Source organism: Styela clava, chromosome 3 (genome assembly GCF_964204865.1).
Source record: "Styela clava chromosome 3, kaStyClav1.hap1.2, whole genome shotgun sequence".
In the NCBI taxonomy this organism is placed as follows: domain Eukaryota; kingdom Metazoa; phylum Chordata; class Ascidiacea; order Stolidobranchia; family Styelidae; genus Styela; species Styela clava.
This window is the reverse complement of record NC_135252.1, coordinates 4,057,438-4,083,355: the sequence shown is the minus strand read 5'-3', so window position 1 is coordinate 4,083,355 and position 25,918 is coordinate 4,057,438. Positions and strand designations below refer to the sequence as shown.

General features: G+C 35.7%; 2 protein-coding genes across 3 annotated transcripts; one reads left to right on the top strand and one right to left on the bottom strand.

Moving 5' to 3' along the window:
* Window positions 1-544: 544 nt before the first annotated feature.
* LOC120342591 (meiotic recombination protein SPO11-like) lies at window positions 545-8,701 on the top strand. Its single transcript, XM_039411496.2, has 12 exons — window positions 545-647; window positions 1,667-1,783; window positions 2,164-2,247; window positions 2,461-2,576; window positions 4,833-4,924; window positions 5,168-5,338; window positions 5,495-5,641; window positions 6,157-6,256; window positions 6,444-6,481; window positions 7,041-7,117; window positions 8,234-8,345; window positions 8,418-8,701. The coding sequence occupies exons 2-12, from the start codon at window positions 1,680-1,682 to the stop codon at window positions 8,535-8,537; spliced, it is 1,161 nt and encodes a 386-aa protein (XP_039267430.2). The 5' UTR covers window positions 545-647; window positions 1,667-1,679; the 3' UTR covers window positions 8,538-8,701.
* Window positions 8,388-24,170, bottom strand: LOC120342587 (dual oxidase 1-like). 2 transcript variants are annotated; one of them, XM_039411487.2, is made up of 33 exons: window positions 23,938-24,170; window positions 23,288-23,374; window positions 23,014-23,163; window positions 22,197-22,366; window positions 21,908-22,121; window positions 21,481-21,605; window positions 21,273-21,378; window positions 20,918-21,114; window positions 20,287-20,383; window positions 19,973-20,133; window positions 19,014-19,198; window positions 18,445-18,560; window positions 18,213-18,350; window positions 17,769-17,921; window positions 17,095-17,216; window positions 16,917-17,020; window positions 16,282-16,438; window positions 15,963-16,209; window positions 15,792-15,885; window positions 15,112-15,290; window positions 14,769-14,835; window positions 14,625-14,702; window positions 13,813-13,970; window positions 13,388-13,618; window positions 11,537-11,636; window positions 11,179-11,339; window positions 10,744-10,914; window positions 10,428-10,558; window positions 10,257-10,355; window positions 9,998-10,162; window positions 9,664-9,819; window positions 9,245-9,373; window positions 8,388-9,104 (listed from the first exon to the last, which is right to left on the bottom strand). In XM_039411487.2, the coding sequence occupies exons 1-33, from the start codon at window positions 23,975-23,977 to the stop codon at window positions 8,982-8,984; spliced, it is 4,611 nt and encodes a 1,536-aa protein (XP_039267421.2). In that variant the 5' UTR covers window positions 23,978-24,170; the 3' UTR covers window positions 8,388-8,981. The 2 variants fall into 2 exon arrangements, with proteins under 2 accessions (XP_039267421.2, XP_039267420.2); XM_039411486.2 differs by having other exon boundaries at window positions 13,813-13,973; window positions 23,938-24,155.
* Window positions 24,171-25,918: the final 1,748 nt, after the last annotated feature.

The window sequence follows — 25,918 nt, the reverse complement described above, 5'->3', positions numbered from 1 at the left end:
AGAAAATGTGCAACTTTCGTTAGCGGTAACAAGCTGTAATGCATTCAGTATGTTCGTTTTTATACAAAACTAAAGAATTTATTCAGTTCCTAGATGTGCGCCACGAAACTCACTTTCTAGGCGTTTTTCAGGGCCTCTTCTCACGGCCTAAGACTTCCATAACCACGACTACGTCGCTAGGCCATATTTTTCACAGCACTACGATCACTCACTAGCCTTTTAAACAAGGTCGCACCTAATCAAGTAATCATAATTCAAATCGTGTTTATGAATCATGGATACCCTCGATTTTTAGGGGGAATTTTGCTGTGCTCAACTACAGATATACAGGGGTACATTGTGTTATAAAACTGTCACACTATAATTTGCATATTCATCTTCAAATATATTATAGAAATGAATTAATTATGGGTTTCATCTGATATGAAAATGCAAAATTGGTTCATTCAATTAAAACCCTGCACGGTTTAGTACTGGTGTTAACTGATATTATTCAAAATATGGCAACCCGTTAGAAAAAACTCACTTGACTTCTGATGATGTCACAAAGTGTTTATGTGATGCTGGCCAAAGTGAGTCTGTTGCTGATTGTCGTTATACTGTTGTGGCTAACTTGCTTCGCAAAGCGCCTTGTGGTATTTCCTGCGGTATGATATAACTTGGATATAAGTTAATTTGTTACTTATTTTAAGGAATGATTTTATTTTTGTTTAATATTAAACTGAAAGATATTCAATCCAAGGGGGAGTTTACCGGTACTCTGGTACACTTATACGTCCTGCAGTCCTATCCCCAGAAACATCAAAGCGAAAAATATCAGCAGCGAAACTCCTGAGTAGTAATGATGTTATTTCTGTATTTCTACTACGTTTTATGAATTTCCAGTAGTTAAACAGTCGGAATCTGTCTAATGAATTGCATGTGCGAAACCCGGAAAAATCGCCGCTAGAATCATAGGGAAATGAACGTAGGCAAGGCAGTAGGTTCTACTTTGCCGTTCACGTTAAAGCAAACGCCCCTTTTCTGCCAAAAAGAAACGTGGATGTGATGTCATATCCATCTCCAACTTCAAACTCTTAGCTATGAACAGACGATCTCTTTACAAATCTGTGATATTAAGCATCCACATAATACAAAAAGAGTTGGCTTGTTTGCGTTCACCCATACCTATATTTTGATTTTATAAATCAATGATATCGCACTGATTGTGGTGATTAATATACAAGAACAATATTCTCATTATGGCAGAGTTTTAAAATTACTGATAATTCATTTATCTAGGATGCGCGACAGATAAACATCAATTTGATCAATATAAGCATCATGATAATAGCATCATTCCTAAAAATCTGAGACTGCGCTAATATATTCCTTAATTGTCCACATGAATTATTGCATGTGTGGTTACGGTTAGTCTCTTGAATGGGCTAAGATTTTTCGAGGCAATATTTGAAATGACCGTCGTGAAACTGACAGTTTGTGGTTGTTAAGCTATCTGCCTCGATAATCTTTAATTTTCATGTCGATTTTCATGATATTACAAACATTCAGCTGTATTAATACTTCCAACGTTCGAAATGCCTTACAAATTCACATATCGCAAAAATGTTGGCTTACTAATGAAAATGCCATGAATGATTCTTTTTCATATTTAAACAAATTATAGTGTACCAGTCGCAATGAGTAATTTCTCTCGTGACTTTTGGGAAAATTTGGACGCACAAACAAGAGAAGATTACTTCAGATATCCCGGTCCGAAACACGATGAAATCGTAACTGATCGGTAAGAATGTGCCCACCTTTCCCGATTACTAATCTAATTTTCAACAGAAATTTTTAAGCAGTGTTGAATATATATTCTTTTGACTATGAAAATTACTCATAGTTATGACGATATACAATACTTCTCCGTAGAGTTAGTAACAACTTGGATTTTAATGATGTCTCAATTTTAATGATTTTATTTTTTTAATGCAAATAGGTTTGACGTTAGTTGTATTTCATGATATTTGTGTATATAAGCTGAATCGTCTCTTCCTGGCACATTTCGTAGGATGAAAATATTAAATTTATTCCGTTTAAAAAAAAAATAGCAAAACGCAGAAATTCACATGCACTTGTCTTTATTCAACTCAACAGTCATTTATTCATTTTGTATAACAGGGAAGTACTTGCTAAGATCGAGGATTGCATAGTTAGACTTTTGAATGACGTCCGGCATCTTCAACAACCCAGTCTGCAATTCAGGTATTTTTGTAAATGCGTGTCACTGAAATTGAGTCGTCCTAAACTCTTAATTTAAGAATCTAGTGAGAAGACGAAGATTTAATACTTTAGTGTCATACTGCTAATTCCAAATTTGTATTTGCTGCTTTGTGCTAAGTTATCTGTTCTACTCGACTGAAGCCTGTTGTTGCCTTGTACGGAACGCTGTGATTACTTTTCACACTCTGATTCCAGGTCAAGATCAACTTGGCAAAATGTTGAATACATACCTGGAGTAGGACTGCAAGTGAAAAAAGATTGCACTGTGTCACGCATCTCTCTCTGCAGAAATAACTCTTGCTATAAATTCGGTACTGTATTATTTTATATACATATTTATCAATAAGTGGAGCGACCTGCGCTAGTTTTCATAGAGCAGAGTTTCCCAACCTTTTTTGGTCGCGGACTATTTTCTTACTTGCGAAAACCTTTGCGGACTCAACGTGGGTTTATTGCAACCGTACTCTGTGTGAAGAAGTAATAAAACCAAACACAACAGAATTTTACCGAATTTCAAAATTGGAAATGCTACGCAATTACGCCTTTGTTAAAAGGGCCGACTTCTGTAGTGTATAAATGGCCTTTTCTGTCGCACAATATTCAATCCTTGACAACGACAAGAATTTAAAATGTGTTCTTATTTTAATTTAATTGTGTTCATGGTCACTCGCGGTTGCGTTGAATTATGACAAGATGAAAGCATTAGTTCATTTAAATGCCACGGCAATCTGCGAACATAATAATGTGAGAATATATTGCCCGGTTATATTTAGTTTTGATATAAATTATTTGCGATCTTGCGAATTTGTTATCGCCGTTGTACAACTTGATTTAGTACCTATTAAAAATATAATTAGTATATTAGTGAATAAAAATAAAAAATATTCATCGCCTTGCTTTAATAATAATTTAATTGTGATCATTTTAATCTGCGGTTGTGTTGACGAAATAAAAGCAATACTATTCAGAAAATATCATGACAATCCGTGGACCCAAAAATGCGTGATAAAAAGCCCGATTATACTTTGATTTGATTCGTATTTTTGTAAATTCCACGAACATGAGCTGTTCGTACAACAGTAAAGCCAGGAGTCGGCAATATTTTGTCGCTCGCAGGCCAAAATTAAAGGTTGCAAGTCATTGGTGGGCCGCGCATATTTTTAGAAAGTTAAAAGCCGGGCGTATGGCCAATGAACCACATTTTTTCACACAGATCAGAAGTTAAATTTCTGCTATAAATTTCTAGAAAGTACAACTTGATTTAGTAATTATTAAAAATATAATCAGTATATTAGTAAATCAAAAAAAAAAAAAATACTCATTGCCTTGCTTTAATATTAATTTAATTGTAATCATTTCAATCTGCGGTTGTGTTGACGAAATAAAAGCAATACTATTCAGAAAATATCATGACACTCCGTGGACCCAAAAATGCGTGGTAAAGTGCCCGGTTATATTTTGTTTTGATTCGTATTTTTGTGAATTCGACAAATATGAGCTGTTTGTAGAACAGTAAAGCCAGAACATTTTGTGGCTCGCAGGCCAAAATTAAAGGTTGTAAGTCATTGGTTGGCCGCGCATATGTTTGGAAAGTTAAAAGCCGGACGTATGGCCAATGAATCACATTTTTTCACACAGATCAGAAGTTAAATTTTATCAAATAATAAATTGCTATTCTAATAGTTGTATATTCGAATATATGCCAAGCCCTACTCATTCAGTATCCAGAAATTATTGACTCGATTATTGTTATATGAATAAACTTGCTTTTTATGTTTTATGTAAATTCTAACGTAAATCGTGGCTGATGGTTGGGTTTCGCAAAAACGTTTGCGGCCCGCAGTGAATTTCTGGCTCGTTGCGGACTCATTCAAACGCTCGCGGACTCATTTGAGACCGCGGACTCATTTGAGACCGCGGACTCGGGTTGGGAAACACTGTCCTAGAGCATTGCTTACCAAGTCCCAGCCTTTTATGGCTCTTGGCCCTCTTCCGGAGGCCTTCAGCACTCGTACGGTCATTCTTTTTTACAAGCGCGACAAAGACTCTCCTAGAGCGGTGTCTCCAAAATGTCTCCACTTGTCCCACGTGTCCTACTGAAATACCCTCCTCAAGCCCACTATCGATGGGCACCGTCTGTGCAAATATGTTTGAAATTGAACCAGCTGAGTTCATTAGCTTTACGCACAAGAAAGTGAAAACATCCTGAGATTGGAAACTACTTCCTATTCGAGTAAATCCAGTTTTTTCGTTTCCAGTTTTGAACGAAGCCGACACGCTTACATAGCCTTCTATCTTAGAACGCCTTGATTGTCAGTAAATTCCGAGACACCGTAGCCCAGCCCGGGACACGGGACGTGATAAAAATCCATGTAAATCAAAAAATAAATCATGTATATTGCTAATATCACATGCGAATTATGGCGAAAGCCACTATTCGAATGCTATCGAATTCCCAATATCTATGATGTCGAAAACTATTTTTAGTGTTGATGTCATTGCCAATTACTCAAATTTATCGTTTAATTTATTACACATGATATGATTTCTCATGAAATGTTTTTCAGGATTGTGTTTGAAGGTCCTCAGTATGATATACAAGTTATTACAAAGTAACCAAACAGCTACAAAAAGGGATTTGTTTTACAATGACCCGAAGGTATGCATGCATGGTATAAACTTTGACAAGTAATTTGTGCGTGCTAATATTTTGTTCCAAAGTATGGGGGTACGTTCATAAGGGGCTTAGCCTTTGGAATAGCTCCATAAAGTGCAATTATTGGCAGAATATGTCCATGTGTGATTTGTAGCGTTTTCTTATGTTTATAATCGATTTTTTTGATATATCGTTGTCGGTATTATCTGGCGTAATTAGTATCATTAAGTTGACTTTTTTGTTAAGTTGTTCAAAAGTCAAACCACACTGGATCATTTAGTTGACGATATCGGTTGCATGCTGGGCGTACCAAGACACATGCTCCACGTTGTCGCTACTTCAAAGGGCTGCATAGCAGGCGATTTAAAACTGATCTGCGAGGACGGTGAAATAATAGATTGCTCAGAATCAGCATCGGTGAGGTCTACTACTATTTATATTCGAATGGAAGTAAAAATATGATATGCCATCTTTGTGACACAGTTGCAAAATCACTAGAAGATTTCAAAACTTTGTAGTTGTATGACGTCGAATTATTGTCATCACTATATTACCGCATGCGTTTTTATATAGGGCGTGTCGGTTCCAGTGCAAATCCATTCAGTAACTTCCGTCCTGTCAAAAACTGCTAAATTTATTCTGGTGATCGAAAAAGATGCGACGTTTCAGAGACTATTGAGTGAGAATCTTCCCACGATTTTATCATGTATTATAATAACGGTAGGTTTTTTTGTTATTCCACTTCCAAAACGCCACGTTTCTTTCGATATTGCTTCGTGAAATACGACAAAGGGCATATAGATTTATTAGAAACGTCGTGTGCCAAATTAAATATTCAAATATTTGACAATTCCGAGTTTGATTTTTGTCTCATTAAAACTATCGTGTTTGGAAGTCCAAAATCTTTTTCATTTCATATATGATTTTAAGTAATTTTGCTTAAAGCGAGGCCATGCGATTTCACTTAGAAACAAAGGGGATCGATCTATGAGTGAAAAAACTAGGTGCATTCTGTCAGAAAGTTACCAGGACGGGCGGGGATGACTACCCAGCCTGCAGGCTGATAGTCACCCGAAGTCACAGGCCGAGCAAATTTCGGTATCCATCGATGTGAGTTCGGTAGTGAAGAAACAGGTTGCTGCGCTGCGTTACCATCATTGCAGTAACAGAACAAGAATCATGAGCGGGCCCCGGAATTTTGATTATTGTGTTTTTAATTCACACTGCGTTTACAGGGTAAAGGAGTACCAGACGTTAATACTCGACTACTGACCAGAATTCTCAGTGATCGACTTCATTTACCCGTTCTAGGGTTATTTGATTCGGATCCTCATGGTTGGTATTTATTGTGTAGCTTTGTATGTCGCGGTTCTGTTGGTATGCTGCATAATCATATCAAAGTGTATTGTAATATTATTTTGAATTATTTGCCCCCAGGCAAGACCAACTGGGAGCGTTTTGCATCTTACCTTGCACTGATTACAGAATAAATGTTGTATGAATGTCTATTAATTTTTTTTAGGTATCGAGATCATGTGTGTTTATCGTTTTGGCTCTCTCGTGAGTATTTTTTATATTGGGTCGTTGTACACAAAATAGAGTGCATTTCTAATTAATTTTGAAAAGTAGGCCTATCTAAAAAAGCTAGAAACGTCTTCCTTTCACAGTTTTGTATTTATATTTCTCGAGCATACCAATAAATCAATAAAAATACATTGGTGGCATTCTACTTCTACTAAATATTATTCCGTTCTTCAAAAGCTGAATTCCCGCGATGTGAGATAGGGATATATACAAAGCTTTGATGTTCACCTTATTCTCTGCAATGGAGGAAAATCTGAACTCTCATCGCACAGTTAAAATGACAGACGTGTAGATATGTATATATATTCTCATCAATTTAACGGTTCCCGTACATTTGAACCCACGACAATTGCACCTGCATACTATTGCACCTATGAAAATTTTTTTTGTTTCGCGGATATTTGAACCCATACTAACCCTAATCTATGAGTTTTAGCACCCACATATAGATTGAACCCGCGGATATACACATGGGTGTACGGTCACCCAATTTAACATCACGATTTTTGTACCGTCTCAATCAAATATTTTCTAGTCTCTAGCCTATGATTCCTGCAATCTGGCTGTGAGAAACATGAAGTGGATTGGTTTACTGCCAACTGATGTTAAAAGGTTAGTTATTTTATTAAAGATCGAACCTATTCCATTGAGAATCGCAATTTGTGGGAAAGTTAATTAAATAGAATGTGTAAGCGTTTATCTTAGGTTTAGTGCGTTGACCTATTTGTTTTTTTCACACTATATATTCTTTTAAAATTACATTCACCGAGTGAGCTATATTGTTATATATAATATTTATTGTTCAAGATTGCTTAAATGTGCTCAACGTAAGCGATATTTGAACCTGGTACACGACAATGACATTGCCCCTTGAAACTCTCCACTCCCACAACCATCGATGAATTTCGAATCAATCATTTGTATAAATTCATGCAATGACTTTCCTTTGTTAATTCACGCATTGGACATAAAAATATTCTTTGAAATTATCAGTGTATACCAAATTATATTTAAACGTGGTTTTTACTGTTAAATCAATAGTTTTGGCGGATTCTTGCCAAGAACTGGATTCTTTGAATACGGAATGCCGATTGTGTGATGTGTATATTCTTGCTATTCAGCATACCCAAAAACTAATTATAGAAGCGTTTAAAGCAGTGGATCTCAAACGGCGGGCGCTTCTCACAAGAGAGGTGAGGGCTGACAATTTTTTGAGGGGGCATGAAGCTAATTAAAAACAAGAGAGCTGTGCTCAAATATATGGACACGTTAATCAGAGCGAAGCAGTATTTACCTTTGACGCCACCGGTACCCACAAAAAATTCCGAGTCTCGCGTAAAAATAATTTACAGAATCAAACCGGACAGCCAGTGTTCCCATGGATAAAATAATACAGCGAAATTTTAGACGAAATATCAGATTTCATGCAAAATTTAGAAATAAATAAAAGTAATAGCCTTCTGGCAAAAAAATCAATCTTTACTCATTGAAAATTTCAAAGCAATTGGTCCAGTAGTCAAAGAGAAAAGCGATTTTTTAAAAAAAAATGATGGAGACAAATAACAATAACAAAATTTTGAAACGATCGTTATGTCCACTACGTGTCCAATAAGAATATTTTGTTAAATTTGATCTTGCCCTTCTTATTTTGGATATTTACATTTTAAAAGTTTGAGAACCACTGGTTTAAGGTATTTGGCAATAATATATATTTCATTTGTCTTGTAGACTAAATCTACCGAAACAGTGCCTACTTCCTTTCAGTGGAACAGATGAACGCAAATGTAGAGACTTGATGAAACGACCTTACATGGCAAGTCATCCGGAAATACTGAAACAGGTATTCCACGCTTAACAATGACATTTCACTGCAACCTGAATGCTAAGTACATATATATCTATTCGTATTCAGGTGAAAGCGATGGAGGAATTCAAACACAAAGCAGAAATTCAGTCTCTTTCTCACATCTCTTCAACATTTCTTGGTGATGTTTATTTGCCTTTAAAAGTCAAACAAGGCGAGTGGATATGAAAAACCGACCGGTGTCCGATGCTAAAGTTTTTGAGTTTGTATTTAGATGTTCCTCACTGACTGTTGTTTGTTTTTCACCGGCAAAAAAAAAGCCTTCGTAAATTATCGTGTTCCAAGGTACTTGTGATCTCGCGAACTCAACGATATTAAAAAAAAGAATTTGGTTTTTTTGTAGGTGGTTTAGCTATATGCATCTCTTCTTACTCATTGCAGTTTTAAAAAGGGCAAGTTTATATTCTAGTTGTACGATGTTGTTATTGAACAGGACACACAAGAAAATATGCTATGATATATAAAAAGACAAATGGTGAAAAAATGCGTCAGTACTAAAAGGTTCATCTATGTCAGTATTTACATCATGTTGACTGACATTCCAACGCGAGATCAGGATTTGAGGAAAAACTGTCAATTGTTAAGCGACGCATTTGTGTTGGTATTTTAAAGCTAAAAGTTTTCGAAGAAATGCAGAAACTGTGATTTTCCTCTGCGATTGATATCTTTGCTAGACGATTCTACGTCGTTGGTTAGTCCAGGTGGACCGCAACTGAACACTCCGAATTGTTTCACCTGGGATTGTAAAAAAAAAAAAACAGCAAAAATTTAAAACTGTTTATAGTGTCTAGTGATATGAAATGATTCAGCGTTAAGCATCAACTATAAGCTAGGAAAAGATATAACCCAATACACTATTTGCTTTTGGTTTTTACCTCTTCATGAAGTCCCTGCAGAGCTTCAAAAAATGATCTAAACTGTGGCCGACCAAAATGGGTAGTTGCTTGAAGTCCCGTGAATAGGCTTTTGTTGGCTTCTTTTTGGAAGAATCTTTCACATATGTACTGTAAATTAAAACATTCGCATCATACAGGCTGATCCAAAAACAGAACCCAAGTAATTTCGAACATATGCAATCTAGAGAGAACATAACTTTTGTGCGAAACGGGCTACATTACTGAAACTTTTGCGCATCATACGCAAACAGAAGTTCAAGTGTTAAATAATTTACGTTTTTGGGGGTTCACCGTGTAATTGGAAAGAAAATCACCGATGGTTGTTATACAAAAGATACATATGGCGCAACGGGCAAGTTTCCTTACTGTTTATCTATACATTCGTTTAAAATACTGACCAGCATTGTTGTCCTCAAGTCAAATTTGTGATGAAACTGAGTGATGTAAATATGTGTGTCCACCATGTGTTCTCGATCCGCATCTTCAAGGTCTTGTATTATGTCCGTCAACCATTCGAAGTGGCGTTGAGTTCGCGTTACCCAAATGAAGTATACCTGAGCAAACCAATAAAATAAATTTTCGAATGCGTTCTGTGACATGATGTCTCAAAAATAAAAGTTAAATTGCATCATATATATGCTAAAAATATGAAACGCTTGAATCGAACTTGTACTTTGCCAAAAATAATATAAAACATTAGCTAACATATAACAATAACTGCTTGCTCTTTACCTTTTTACATGCGATTTGAAATCCCTTGCTGGTTTTATATTTTTGCACAATATCTTTTAATATGGAAGCAAATGGTGTGACTCCGATTCCTGCACCGACGAGTATAGATACTTCGTACTTGTACCAATCTTGGTGACCTTCTCCGAACGGACCGTCCAGATACAGCTGAAAGCAGTACATAGGTTAGGTTAGAGTTTACAATCAGATTGTCAAGTTATGAAGAAGTTCATTTAGATATATAGAATCAATATATATACACCTTTGGATATGCCAATTTCTGGTCTCTTGCTTCTTGATAAATTCTACGTACATTCTTCGTCCATGGTCCTACGGCTCTTATGTGTACCGATAGGTGTTGCTAAAGTATACAAATAAGTAGATCAGTTATTATAATTTAGTTACCAAAGTATATTAGGAAAGAATTACCCACCTCGTGTGGAGCTGACGTAAGAGTGAATGGATGATATTCAGTTGTTCCAAGAGACAAGCAAGCTATCCTGACCCATTGCCCTGATCGATAATCAAATCCAGTTGGACGTTTGAATACGAGATTAAGAACATCTAAAATAAACAAAAAAGAGATATTAAACACGGTCTGTAGAACTGATATGTAATCAAAGCAAATCAGACTGGAAAAAATTAATAAATAATACATTTCGTCAATTTATTTACATGTAAGACTGCGTATTTTAGCTCCAATTATGTTCACATTTCGAGTGTTTTATGGAAGCTGTATGTTCACTTACCCGAAGGCAGAGGATCAGCTTTCACTACCGCTGTATCAACTTTTGAACGACTCAAAGTTATCAGTTGATCAACTGTAAATACGAATGCAGGTCCGACAAGATAGAAGTGGAATAGAGGAGATTGAATCAATCCGACCGATCCGTGCAAGATCATGAGAATGAATAGAACCACTACAAACGATAAAGTAAAAATCGTATAGAATAGAAATACAAAATTTGTATATTTGTCGGCGATTTTTGCGAAAGACCGTCAGCAAGTATCAGTTTCCATGGAACATGCAACAGTAACCGATAGAAGACGGAAATGTTATTTTTTCTAATAAATACTGTTTATTTGTGTTGAGCTAGGCTAGAAGCTATACTTCTCTGCCATTTAGAATTATATATTATTCTTATTAAAAAGGCCTATACACAAATTCTTATTTATGAGCATACCAAAAAGATGATGCGTCATCCAGAAGGCTCGAAAGCAATATCTCCGAGAGTACTGCATTGCAAAGACATAAATTACTGACAGCACGGCCACCAACAGTATTCCAGTGAATCCAGTAATTGTTTTATAAAGCCACCAAACTAGAGGCGGTGGCAGATCAGATCTGAAAATTGAGTGGATTAAATCAATCTCTAGTATATGATGCAATAAGTAAAACTATCACCATCTACCAATCATTTACGCACGGTTCATCATCTATACTGAATAAAAGAATGAGAAGTATTCCAAGTACGGTATGTTTTAGTTGATGGTTCACACAACATATATATATATATATATATATCTTCCTAATATACGTACCCATCGTCCACCAGTAATTTTGGAAATACGCACGCCAGCGCAGGAAGAGGATGAACACTTAGATGATAGAAGTTAATGATGTGTCCGAATACGTGAAAACCTAAAATATTCACATAAAGCAATAAATGTAATGACGGCTTTCTCAAGACAGAAGGTGACTTGGTAAACGGTAATTGCATACTCTAAATTCAAGGTGGTCGGAGTTTGTCTGCTCCGGGGGCCACAAAATTATTTTTACCAAGATTTTACATTTCAGGCCCGACAACTTACAAGGCGGTGCTTTTTGGGGAAAGGATGTTTCTGTTGGGACAGAAAAACGTCAAATTATAGAGTGCCGACAAATAATTTTAGCCGGAAAAGTCTGCGAACTCGGTTCTATTTTGTTTATCTGTTGAAAGTAGTTGCATTAGATCGAATAAATTCTTTAGCAGACTGCCAGTACTCATTTTTGGGTTGGCAGGGTCACTTAAAAGGGAGGGTGGATTTTGAGTGGGGGAGGGAGGAGAATATTTTTAAATATAGTCTGTTGGGAATGTCAATGGGCCGTCGTCATCAAAACTTATGAACAACTATTTTTTGGTACTAAGCTTTTATAACAAAGATCAAAAGCACACTCATCGCCATATTTATACTGGGTCTCTTAGAAGTTAGGCCCGGCATAAAATTTCATCTTATCCCGTCCAATTTTTTTTTCCATATGCGTATAAAATACGCCCAAGGTTATGCCAAGAAATTACAAAATAAATACTCCTAAAGGTAGTCCGTGTAAAGAAGATATAAAAATTGCAGTTGAAGAAGTGCAAACTAAATTTTAAATTTCTAGTTTTCCTAAAACTGTTTAAACTCTTTTGAAAACTGCCCTGTTATGTCCTTTATGGGGTAGGACGGACATACTTTTCAATATGCAAGAAAAGGAATCTGTTTAAAAACAATTTAAGAGACATAATCCTTATTCAAAATAACTTATTAGTGGGTCCGACTTCCCCCGACCTACTATATCTACATTTAGTGTGAGATTTTAGGCTCTTCATAACGAAAAAAATGCATCCGCAAATGTAAGGGCTTTCGAACGTCGATGAGATTTACAAAGCAAAATCCTAACTTTGGAAAATGTTCATTGATCACAACACAAGATTCTAAAATGCCGTTTTAAATAATGCCGACATATCAAGCAAGCATTGTGGTATTTTCCCTCCCATATCCAGTTAAAAATCTGTTTAAATTCGTCAGCTTTCTTTTCAAACTCTTGTTTACAAAATAACTGCAGATTGATTGATTATCAAATGTGAGGTACAGGAGGGTAATTACTAAATTTTCTGACATATAGACAGCTTTTTAGTAATGCTGTTCAGGCTGGTTGCAAAAAAAACACCCGATATGAATTATATTGTTAGGCCATAACATTAATATTATTTAGTTATCTGGCAAAGCCAACCTAGGCTAATAGAATCCGCATTCGATTTTTAGTTTTCTAGAATGCCAAAATTGTTAGCATGTATTCCCGACCAAAAAAAAGAAAGCCAGATAACAATTTAAACTGCCAAGCACATCATCCAACTTCACTAGGTGGCTCAGCTAACCATAACACTAGTCAATTCAGTGATATTAGTGGGGTAACAATATGTCAAAGATTTGTCTTGTTAATTTTACGAATAAACAACACCAAATGCAATTTTTTGATTTCTCTCCGAATGCAACCCGGGCCACAGATAATGAAACCGCGGGCCACATGTAGCCCCCGGGCCTGGGGTTGAACCACCCTGCTCTAGATAGTAAGATCTTCGACATCGACGGCAGATTTTGGGGTTAGAAGATGCTCAGTTATTTGTTAGAATATTTCATTCAACTTACCGGTTTCTACTATTGCAACATATGCAATTTGTTTGTGAAAAGCAACCGCTGCATCGAACGGAATGAAATTGTTCAAAAAGGTTTCTCTGCAGAAGGTGATCAAGTTTCGACACATTGTCAGAAGAATGATTGAAAAATGGAAGGATATCGCAGCTGCTGCTCCTCGGCTGATTATCAACCCCCACTCAGTGATTTGACGTATGCCAGTATGTTCGCTTTTAAGAGCATAATCTGTTAATAAATGAATGTCGCACTATTTTTTGCATTGTCATTGACAACGAGAGTACGATTATCGGTTATCATAGAATTAAACCAATGTAATGTGTAGAATCTTGGTAATCAGTTTATATATTAGGCAGTGCGTCGTCTGTATGATATTTTTCATATTTAATTAATGTTGCAATATATTATATATATATACTTACGGGTAGCTCGCTCGATAACAAGAGCTGCAGTAATAGAATAAAATATTACGATGCAGAATATATGACGTCTGTTGTTTTCAACAAATCGCTTAAAAATCTTGATGTAATTCCTCCAGCCTGTGTAATCCTCTATATTGGTCTCTGACATTAATGTGATCCTGCTGTATAAATTACAATTTGGAATTATAGGACTCGAAATGGACTTATGGATCGTTGTTATTTTGTAGTTACTATTCTTCTTAGTATTCTTCTTTTTGCTGTTGGTGTGAAAAACAACAAAATGCTTTGAAATTTCAATTGGTGAAAGATAGCTGTTGTCGCTAGAAGGCTAATATTTCAAACATTTTTTCTATGGACTCTATGGGATTCGTTTTTCACCTTGAAGTTATGTGTGTTGACCTCATCAATATTAAAAATTGCTCACCGTGTGGCTGTGCCGAGATCGCATTTCAGCGATCTGGTTGGTGGTCAGCGAAGTCGAGTGTTCTTTGATAAGAAAGACTATCGGTACTGTTTCGTTTGGGTTTACGTGATGTCCATATATTTTTGCATTTCTCTCATGTTATGCCCTACAGGATATACTCTGATAGTATAGCGAGTGTGTGTTTCTATTGGTATATACTTTTACATAAAGCGTCCTACGGTTGATACAATGAGAATCAGGATCTCAGCTCAGCATTTTAATGTCCAAGATTATACAGCTTAATTGATTCAGTAAATTGATCTCAATTAAATTAGATATTGTGGAATCACTTTCATCCATAGTATTGACGAAGGAACCAGAAAAATAGTTATGTATTGTGTAATTTTACCTGGTTCGTTTTGACATGGCATCTGTTGTTTTGCTTTTCTTACGATTTCTCATCACGGATAGTTGTGGTGCAAGTTCTCTGTAAATGAAAAGATGCATAATAAATTTATAAATTCCAACGAATCAACTGCATCACATTGTATACTTTTGTTTTCCAGACGGTTGTCGTTCTTTCGCAATGGTGTTTTTTCTTGTCGTGGCTTGTTTCACACCTAAAGTTTATTGAATGTTATAATTAGAGAAGAAGGAATTTTTAAACTGTCCACCAAATGCATTTTTCAATGATTACCTGTGATTTGACTCTTCAGCTCAATTCACCAACAACATAAATGGCTCGAATTTTATTCAGGACAAAACGTTTTTTCATACGTTAAAATTATCCCATGAAGTCCATGGTATCATTCATTACGAAAAGGTCAAAACTGAATACTTTGTTTTAAAACAATAGTATGGATATGCTTCTGTAGATCTAACCCGAATATACTTGCCAGGAAGGTTGAGTTTGGCACGAGCAAATGCATCTCTGTGATCTTTCATTAAAACATTGGTAAATATTTCCTCGGTCAAACTTTCTTTGTCACCTACTCCACATTGACGAAAAATAGCTTCTATAGCCTCTTCAATCTCATCACCCTCAGATCTGTACGAAGCCATTTCCAAGAAAGACCTGATTTGTGAAACGTCAATATATATAATTAGATTTTCATATAAATATATATATATATATATGAAAGAGGTGATGCAGTGGACTATTGAAAATGTTCAATCACGTTATAAGAAGTAACTGCGGCGGAAATGATCTCAATTAAACAACAATTCATTTGCAAGTTATCACCATTGCGTTTCTGTCAAGGAGAATGAATATTTTACGAAACACTTAAAATATTAAATATTGATATTAAACTCAGCAGTAGTGTTGTAAGTTTTCTAGGTTATAAGTTGTTTCTTTGTTATCTTTTGTGAGTTTTGTCTCGATTGTTAACCCACAACTGAGACGTTAAACCTCCCAAAAGCCCGGGTAGGATTTGTATATATATATACATTCTACATTGGCACAAAAATCAACTTGCAGGAAATTGGCAATGTAATTTTCTTTGAGTGTACTTTTCTTTTGATTTTTTCAGCAAATGTGATTAAACCTTTTTTTTATTATTATAAAAACTCATACCTGATCATCAGTCGTCCTTCATTTCGTGATATCTGGCCACTTTTGTCCACGTCGTACATATCAAACAACATTTTAGCCTTCTGTTCTGGGGTACCTGAAAAGTAATTTGAAGGTCAGTTATAATAATGCGTATACAATTTCGAACAAAGTATCAATAGGAATTGTATATACCATTCATGAGAATAACCATCAAATCCGCTACTTCACGCATTGATAAATATCCGCTTTTATCGGTGTCAGCCATCTCAAACATCTGTTTTACAAAGAGCGATCCTGATTTCATTCCAAGTGTCTCAGCAAACTCAGCTTCTGTTAATTCACAATCCGCAATATCTTCTCTCAAGTTCTTTTCAGTGCTTGCTAATTTGGGAATGGAATGACCTTTTTTCCGTGGACTCATTTGACTTATATTCAGAACCTAGAAAAATTGTTAAGTTGTTTGCTTTTCAACCTTCTATATATACCGTGTAAGTAAAACAAAGAAACGTACTTCACCGAACACTCTCCGGAAGAAATCGTCTAAAAGTTCTTGTCTAGTTTCCTTTGTGACAGCTTCTGCAAGTAATTCCTTTTCAGAAATTCCAAAACAAGATACGTTGACACCGGTTTTCGTTAAAAAACTTTGAACTATATTTCGCGCTGCGTCTCTGTAGAACATTCTTTAGTTGATTACACGTAAATTGCGATTTTTATGTGGATATATAATTAATTTATACCATAAGTGGGAATTTTATTATCTCTTTTATAAATACTTACTGTTTATACAGTTTCTGAAAGATGTCCAACTGTAACCGCTTAATCTCATACGGGAATTTTGGTACTAACGTAGTATGTGTACCAGGTTAGGTCATAATTTTTTCCTGATTCTACTTATTTAACTTCTATTACGACTTCGGGACTGTCTGTGTTAGCCAAGTGAATGTACCCTGCCTATAGGTTTCAGTTCCTTTACACCACTTGATGTAAAGAAGGCAAACAAGATTAGTTACCGCCATATTGGTACACATACTTCTGGAGCGCCGGATTTTTCAATAAGAATATACTTTATCAAACTGCACTTGACTAAATGGACTTATGTTGTTCTTCATTAAGTGGGTTAAGTTAAAACCAAAGTCAACATTTTACCTTTCACTCTGTCCCGAGAATCTTATTACTACATCATATTCCTTGGGTACTCGAATAACCATCATTGTTTTTCCCTTATTTTGAGAGAGCAATAAGTGAGCTTTCTGTGATAAACAAATTCAATATCATTGGTCTGAATATTTCAAAACATGTTCAAATTATTTAAAACAATACTTACGTTAAATTTTTCCACGTTCAATCTTCTGAGAGTTGTGCCACACATATTCAATATTTTCATAACTTTCCCCTTCATAGTCACAACAATTGGCTTTGATTTGTTTTTTCCTTCAATTTCGAAACCTTTGTTAAAAATAATATATACGATCGAATGTGGTCTACTTCGTCGTTTCACTAAATGGACTCGTCCACTCATATTTTGAAAATAGACCAGCTCGAAGCCAAATTATTTTGAATTTAAATTATTTTAGCGCTGATCGTGGCTTCGATAACGTTTCCGTATCAGTGTCCAATCAACAATAACTCAAGGATGACGTAACAATTTAAATTTGTGAAGCAGCTTAGACACTTCATACGCTCAAGATAGATTTTTGACCGAGGTTGTAAAAATTGGCTGTTTGCACAGCTTTGTGTGCTATTTGTCGCTTTTTGATTGTGATCTCCAAAGTTGGGTATAGATTAAATAGTTTATTGGCCATTTGTCTTCCAAAGACTTTTAGTTTAGTTACAATAATCAACGAATAGCTTCGAAAAAGGTGTAATAGACTATCTTAAAAATATATATCAGTTTTAAAATGTGAGTGACATATGGGGAAATGATAGTTTCCGTCTTTTTCAGTTAATGAATGGTCGTGATCCTTATGCTTTATGTGGACGCGACTAAATTTCATTTACCAGTAAACATGTTGTTATCCATGTTTTCATCAGTGTTTCCCGTGCTGCAAAGTCGAGTAGATTGCTTTCGGATTTTTTTTCTTACGATTGTCTGCTCCTTCTTTTGCTCGCTCACATTTCGCTTTGCAATACCGCACATCACGATGTACGACACTTTTATATCAACATAGTTTAGTATTCAATTCAAAAATATATATATATATACGAGGCTTATCATCATTTAAATGTTTCGAAGATAGAGCCATTGGGATGTCATATAGACATCGATGATTCTTGCTAATGGAGCTGACTCAGTTGAGACTTTGGCCCTTTTTGGCCTGAGTACTCGTATTCATATGCATACTGATGTAGCAATCGCTTTACAGGTATCGTCAATACTTTGCATGGCTTTGCACACAAAAACCAAGCACTTTATTAGCACATTGTAATCGTGTTAATACTCACATATCGGTAAAAGAATCATAAGTATAATCGATCCTGCTAGCTTTCCCCAATACCCTTGAAAAAAGTTCATTCCTTTGTTTGCAGTGCAAGGTCGAGTAAAATTCGAACTCACGACAGTAATAGCAGGACACGGATTACCTGTAATATTGAAAATAGGCGTTGACGTCAAGGCGAAGCAATTTGAAAAAAGAGATACATATGGTTTTGTTAGGTATATTCAAGCAAAATTTACCTATAGTGAAAAAAATATCTCGTTGAAGTTCGTCTGCTTCAATTGAAGTAGTGGCAATTATGACGTCGCGAAACGTGGTATTTCGAATTTCACTGATATTATTCCTTGAAAAATATCTAAAAACACAAACGTAATTTTACATAAATTCTTTTATATGATCATCTATATCCAATAATTATTGACGCATGTCAACAATAACCCTCATCTATCCTTAGCAATGCGTGAAAGTTTCTTCATCCACCTAATGTTTTTCTGAGTGCATGCATATCTGTATTGCGATACAGATCAACGCAGGAAATTCGTATTTGGTTTATTTGAAAATAGAATCAACTTAGCAAATTACCATTTAGTTCGTGCACCATAGAATTAGACATTTAACTATCTGGTTCGACATGTACGTTGATCTGTGAAATTGATCATTTCAAAGTTTCTTTGATATATATGTCTTGAATTGAAGTTAGCGGTGAACCACAGATTGTCGAAAGGAAATTCAGTGTTAGGTGGTTTGTGGAGCCGTGGCCATGGTATATGATAAATTGCGCATATATTGTAAACTGTCAGTAGCTCACCCTTCTTCCACGTTTTCGAACCAGTATCTATCGCTATTTCTTAATCGGACCATCTGCTCAATTATAATCCGACCAAAAAGCGAATCTGCTCCGTTGTTATTCGCTGCGGACTCCAAGATACCGCCAACATATACTTCCAAAAGATTGGTGTTATTTCGATATACTTCGGTGATACTTGCAAGGACCTTCATTGAAACAAGAGAGCAATGCTCAAATATATGGACGCAAAGACCAAAACAAAGTAGCATCAACTCTTCCACAGTACCGGTAGTCTGACCACCAGTTTGCTGAAATACGATTGCGGAACCGCCACACGCTGCGCAATTTTTAATTTTGATGACGCCATCAACCAAAGTTAAAAACGAATCCCATTGTTAAAATAAATGAAGCAATTGCCTTCTAGCGACAACAACAATCTTTAACCTTTGAAAGCAGTTGATTCAGTAGCGATAATAATAAAATCATACTTCGTCTCCAAAATCTAATTTCGAAACTTGTGAATAACATTTCTAAGTCTAATGGGCAACTATATTTCGATAGCATAGCATGCATGAATAGAAATGTGACAGTTCAAAATTCAGAAGATATTCCATTTGAGCACGAACAGGTTAAAGACCCTGAATGTACGATGATAATTCTAAGGTAAGCCCCCAAATATTTGTATGGCATCAAGTCCATATCTAAAGTCCAAATTTAAATTGATAACGTTTTATACGAGATATCGATCAGAGACCGCCGACTTATCGTTCTAGCGGCGTGTATCCTTTGCTCTGGCTCATTAGCGACACCGCATGTCCCATCACTTATCAATATCGATAAGTAATACCCAATGTAGGACTTTCTTAAAAAATGTAATCGGCACTGATATACGGGAAGCACATAACTTTACAAAGAGTATTGTGAGACACGAGTTAAGAAATGACGGTATCTGTATACCGAATCATAAACAGTTATATTACCAAATCCGGAACTCCAGTAAATTGTGAAAAACTCCTTATTTCAGAAAGTCCCAAACTTCGTCGCACATTGTTGTAACTTGCTAATCCCGCATCTCTACCTCGTTCAATGGTTAATGCAAGTAAATCCATTCTCGATCTCTTTAGAGGACCATATAGAAAATCTGACGAAGTAAACGTTTTGAATCATTGAAAGGACAATTTCTCCGGCACCTTGGATCAACGGTTGAAAATGGCAAAATGTTTGAGGGCAGCTAAAACAGTTATGGGAATGCAAATTGTTTAGCTATAGTAAATTTTATATTCAATTAACATACCTCTTAAATCGTCAACAATCCTATGATCTGCCCTCTCCGCAGTTTGTGAAATCAGTCCTCGAATAATGTCATCAATACCATGTTTTGTTATTGCCCCCTGAAGCGATAAGATCATAGTAGGACATTGTCAAACGGAAAAGTTAATTATAGATACCTGGAAAAACTAAGTATTTTGGTTTCTGGGCATTATGAAACACTATACCACCGAGCCTAAAACATTTAGAGTTGTTTGGTATTCAAACAACCAGTTGTGATTCAATTGGCGTATTTGGGAAATATATATATTAAATAGGGGTGGTCAATATCGAACACAAATAATGGAAGTTACGCCGTAATTGCCGCTACTCTTACGTGAAACTCACTTAGAGGCGCTTAATTGAGGATTCTAGAATTTTCCTTGTGTAAGATTGTATAAAAAATCTTGAAACGAACTGAAATGGTATCTTAAATGTGCCAATGATTTCCACAATATATATACCTCAAAGAATGTGGTGCGAGCCGGTCAAAAAATAGAAGCGCATACGATATGAATACAGACATAGTATTCAGCAGCTCGATTCATATTTCGTTCGGTATATTCAAAAGGTATTATATACTTGTTGTTTATAACAGAAACATACTGCGAACTAACCTGCAGTTGCCAATATGTGTTACAAAGCCTCAGTGCCGGCTCCCCTGCGGACATCATGTATTCTGCCGGTAGTGGATTGACAACGCTGCAGTTTCGCCGCCTCAAGGACACTCCAGCAGGAATCATACTATGACCAATCCTCATTGCTGCGGCAGAAAACTCTGCTGTTATTGCCGGGTCAAGTAAAGAATTATATCCTGTAGAAATATTTTTTACGAATAAATAGATACTTTTCTTGAAAATGGGGCTCGGTGCGTTGTATTGGCTAAAATACAAATGTTTATCCAGCGGAGTACAACAAAAAAATTGATAAACATATAATATGGACAACAGGCCTAGCTATTGGAGGCGTTACCTTCGTATGCAGGAACAGTGAAGTTTTCCACTAGCGCTGGCAACATTTCGTACAGAGCTATGTTCTGATAAGTCGCAACAGTCCATCTTCTCGCGTTTTCGAATACCTTAAATACCAATATCATATTAGTAGTATTAATTAGATTTTTGGGGGCCGAAATGCAATAACTGTCATGAAGGTTTTACACCGTTGTTATGTATGAACGTACCTTTTCATCTGGCCATCCCGGATTCTGGCTTGCAAATCTTTGGGCAAGGAAGTTATGATAGCGAAACCAAATAATCCCGACTGCCATTAAAAATACGTTCTCATTTCCACGAGGGTTTCCGAAACCTAGAAATAAAAGTAGAATCCGAATTCTTCAAGAAACAAAGGATGCACGTGGGCTCGGGACTTTCACCTACATCCTGGGACGATGTTCGATAATCCCCAGTTTCTGATTTGTTCACATTGAATGAAGTCGAATACTTTATAATGTGATATATATAAATTAAACGCGTTGTAGCTAAATTGGTGGCATCGGCGAAATGGACTCGTCGCTGCCATCATCCGCATGCCGAGGAGTCGCCTGCATTGAGTAAGTATCAACGTCATAGTTGAATTAGCTAAAATTAATAAATAAACAAAAAAATTACTCAGAAGCTCCGCAGGATTTCTTTTCATTGGATGTTGACTTCTATCTAATGTCGGATTGATTAAGGGAATTTTATTGTAATTAAATGTAGGAAATTCCGTCGTATTTCCTTGAGAATTCAACCTTCCTCTTCTGAATTCTCGCAGGTGCTCAGACCAGGATTGACTGGGGCCATATATGGTACTTCCATCCAACCAAGACGTGGCTTCATTTGCCTACAAAGATATTATAATTTCAAGTGAAAGCATAATTAATTTGTACTGTTCGATTGAAGCTAATGATAAACTCACCAAGTTTCTGGGTGAATTGACTGAAGATCCAGACTTTTTGTCAAACTTAGATCTGTAGACAGGCATAATTTTTTCATCATTGTTTGTAGTGTTTGGCACCCGAATGTTCAAGTATTCAGCTGGGCAAGCAACACGTCTGGTATCGACTATATCATCTACTATCATCTGAGCTGTGATGGAAATGCACAAGAACTTAATTATCAGTTCGGGTTAAGTGATAGACTAACTCTCTACTGTCTCTGAGTATCTTTGCGCTAGTGGATCCGCATGCGTATAAAGCAAGAATGCTATGGCAGAAATAAGATTATCATGTACTTTAATATGTAAAAACTGTCCACAACCAATTGAAGGTGGTGCATTGTGAATGAATATTTAGCGGCATGAAACTTTTTTTTTCAGTCGCATACGCCAGGGGTTCTCAAACTTTTGGGGTTATGGAGCCCGTGAAGAGTTTGACTATTTTATTTACGGAGCCCCACAATAAATGTATAAAAATAAAAACCTTGTTATTCACCGATGAATGTTCCTGAGTAACTTAAAACTACTTTATTTAATGTCTCGGATGTATTTGCTGCTCATCAAAGTTTATTTACGAGGCACTGACCATGCGGAGCACTTTTAAAACCTATGGCAAGGCTACCAGTACTGCAAGGATTCATTGGACATTCGTGGGTATATATTTAAACATTGTTCTACTATTTTGACTGAAAAGCGATTTATATCGTATGCTATTTTGCCATCCTTCTTCTTACGACTCAATGAGTGTATTGTGACAAACGCGGATAAAAAAAGGTCAAGACGAATAGAGGAGACCTACCAAAAAACGGTAACATGACAGATTGTCGGCTTGTTGAGAGAACACCATCTTCTACGCTTCGAAAAGCGTCACTTATTCTTCTCGAATTCGGAACATTCGATTGTGTTCCAAAAATATTGTCTTCGTTTGCAATGCGGAAAATAGCAGTACCTGAGAGGTAGAAGAGATTGTACAAGTGTTATGAAAAAAACAGTAAAATTGCGTAAAACAATATGTTAGTACACCAATAAATGCAATTTGCGCTTGGTTGTTTGTTCAAATAAAATATATTTACCTGGAGTGCCCCATTCAGTGTGAAAAAGATTATTATACCAGCCATCAAATCTTGAAAAATGATTCTTCCCATCGCTGCCAAATGTAACTGATGGATGATAGAATAGATCAAATATTACAGTGTCTGTTATATTCGGGTCATAATAGTTAAAGAGGTACAACAATAAATAATTCACAAATATTTCAAAACATTTGTGCACCAATGAACCAATTAAGCCAACATCGGGTAAGGTTTTAATTTCTGAAATATTTACCAAGCTCGCTTCATTCGTAGGAGTTGTATAAATGGATAAACAAAATGACACCGATGACAAATTATTCACTCTTTAAACCAGTTATACATCGTCTTAAATACATAATAAGGGGCGCATGGGAATATACTATGAATTGGTAATATAAGAACTATGATTATATATACTATGCATTGATTGTTGAACGAGCTTTTTTGGACCGAAAATTAAAACTATCAAACTTTCTTTTGTGACAGATATAATAACAATGTAACATCTTTAGGCCATGTCACAATGATTTAACAGTAAAGTTTAATAACAATGTAACACCTCTAGGTCATGCCACAATAATTGAACAGGAGTACTTTATACCATTATATTTTAAAAAGTTCAAACAGAATTGAATATGTTATGAACTTACCAGGAGCGATAGCGAGCAATAGGAATATTCTGTAAAACATATTCACCCTTTCTGCAGATTGAAAACTTCTTCTCAATAACAAGTGATTTTCTACTTAGTTAGCATATACTCCATTTCTCAATAGTTAATATATTAAACTGCAATAAATGTAATCAAACGTATAAAAGTATAGGTCGATCTTGACTAAAATCTATGTGAGTATACATATGCTGAGAGTTTTACATCAAATAAAAAAGTCCTGGCTGCAAACAAATTTTCTACATGTTTGGTGTTTGAATGTTGAGAAAATATCATTGTCGAACACAAAAACGTAGTATTATCTAAGTAGATACAAACTTAAAATACCTCGTGCCCTAGAATTTCCGTTTATCTCAGTTTAATATTCACCCTTCAAAAAGTAAGAATAAGTAACTCTCTTGCTGTCTTCACAGCACCTGCACTGTGTATTAACCAATTCATTATGGTGCAGCCAAAGTCGTTTTCCCTAGTCACTTTTCCGCCTGGGGTATTTTAGCGTTTAGAAGTTGTTTTATACTGCGCAGAAGCTTGTTATGGCGGATTCACAAATAATGAAAACAATAACGAACTCAATATGCAAAATTATGTGCTATTGTGTTAGATGTTGATTTGATAAGCAGGATGGTAAGAACCAAATTTCAAAAATAACATGACACTAAATAGAACGAAAATGTATTCATAGAAATTAGATTGGTACCAGAATAGATAGATAATAGAAAGGTAGAAACGATACAAATATGTTTGCCTTGTTTTTAAATACTCCAAATTCGTTAAGAAAGTGAGATTAATAATACATGGCAAAATATCATAATATTTTGAGATAGCTATGATTGTGTGACGGTATCTTTTACGTTTTTGAAGGCAGAACATTCATGAGGAAAATCAAAATACCTGTTAACAGTTTAATTTTATCAAGAAGATTTTTGATTTCGCTGATCTATCTCTGATTTTACGAACTGAGCGAATGCTGTTATTCAAAAGAAAATGGGCTGTCATTTTTTACCTAATTCTTGAGCAAATCGGAAGTCATAGAAAACGACCATTTACAGACGATCATACAACCAGACATGTTAGATATATGTTTGTTGGGTATATTCATTTATTCATTCAGCAATTAGGAACAGACTAATTAAATAAACTATCTAATGATTCTCAGCGTTGTTCACAAGCGGGACACTAATTGGTGTGCAGTCAATTTTATTAATTACCCTTCTTAGTTAATAAATTAAATCATAAACAGAAATCGGAATTAAGGTAGGATGAAAAAATAACCCCACGTTAATTGGTGCGTCAGCAACTTATATGCATAATGAGTGCTGAACTACTTCTTTTTACCTGTTTCATCGAGAAACTAAGCGTTAGGTGTAGCCTATCCATCTTCATAGCTATAACATAAATATCATAAAATACGATTACGATAATAATATCCCCTTGTCTACAATTCTATTGTGCACTTTTAGCAGTGGCGACAACCATTGTAATCTTAACGATTTAAACGCAATCTGAATCTACGAGTATTCGTTCCTTCAGCCTAATTACTGCAAAATTCCATCAAATTCTGAAATGTTTACCACAATCCTGCGCAATTTGTGATCTAAATTATCCTTAATATCGTATCAATTTGGCCTCAATAATTCTTGAACACCGAAAATCGCTAGCAACTAATAAAATTTCATTAGGAAGCCACGATAGTAAATTTCCCAAATCCCTGCAGCCAGTTTCTTGAAATAAAATAATATCGTTCGGTTCCGTTGGTAAAGTTTTGACAAGAATCTTTACCCGAAGACGATCAGCCCAACTGTCTACTTTTCACTGAAAATACTTATGCCGAGTCAGATATCATACCCAATGGCTAAGGGTATTCAATTGCATATAGAGTTAAGGTCACCATATTTTTGTGATCTTAAAGCGGGACGTCTCCAAAGACCATATCTGTGATTTTTGCACCTTTAAATTTTATATT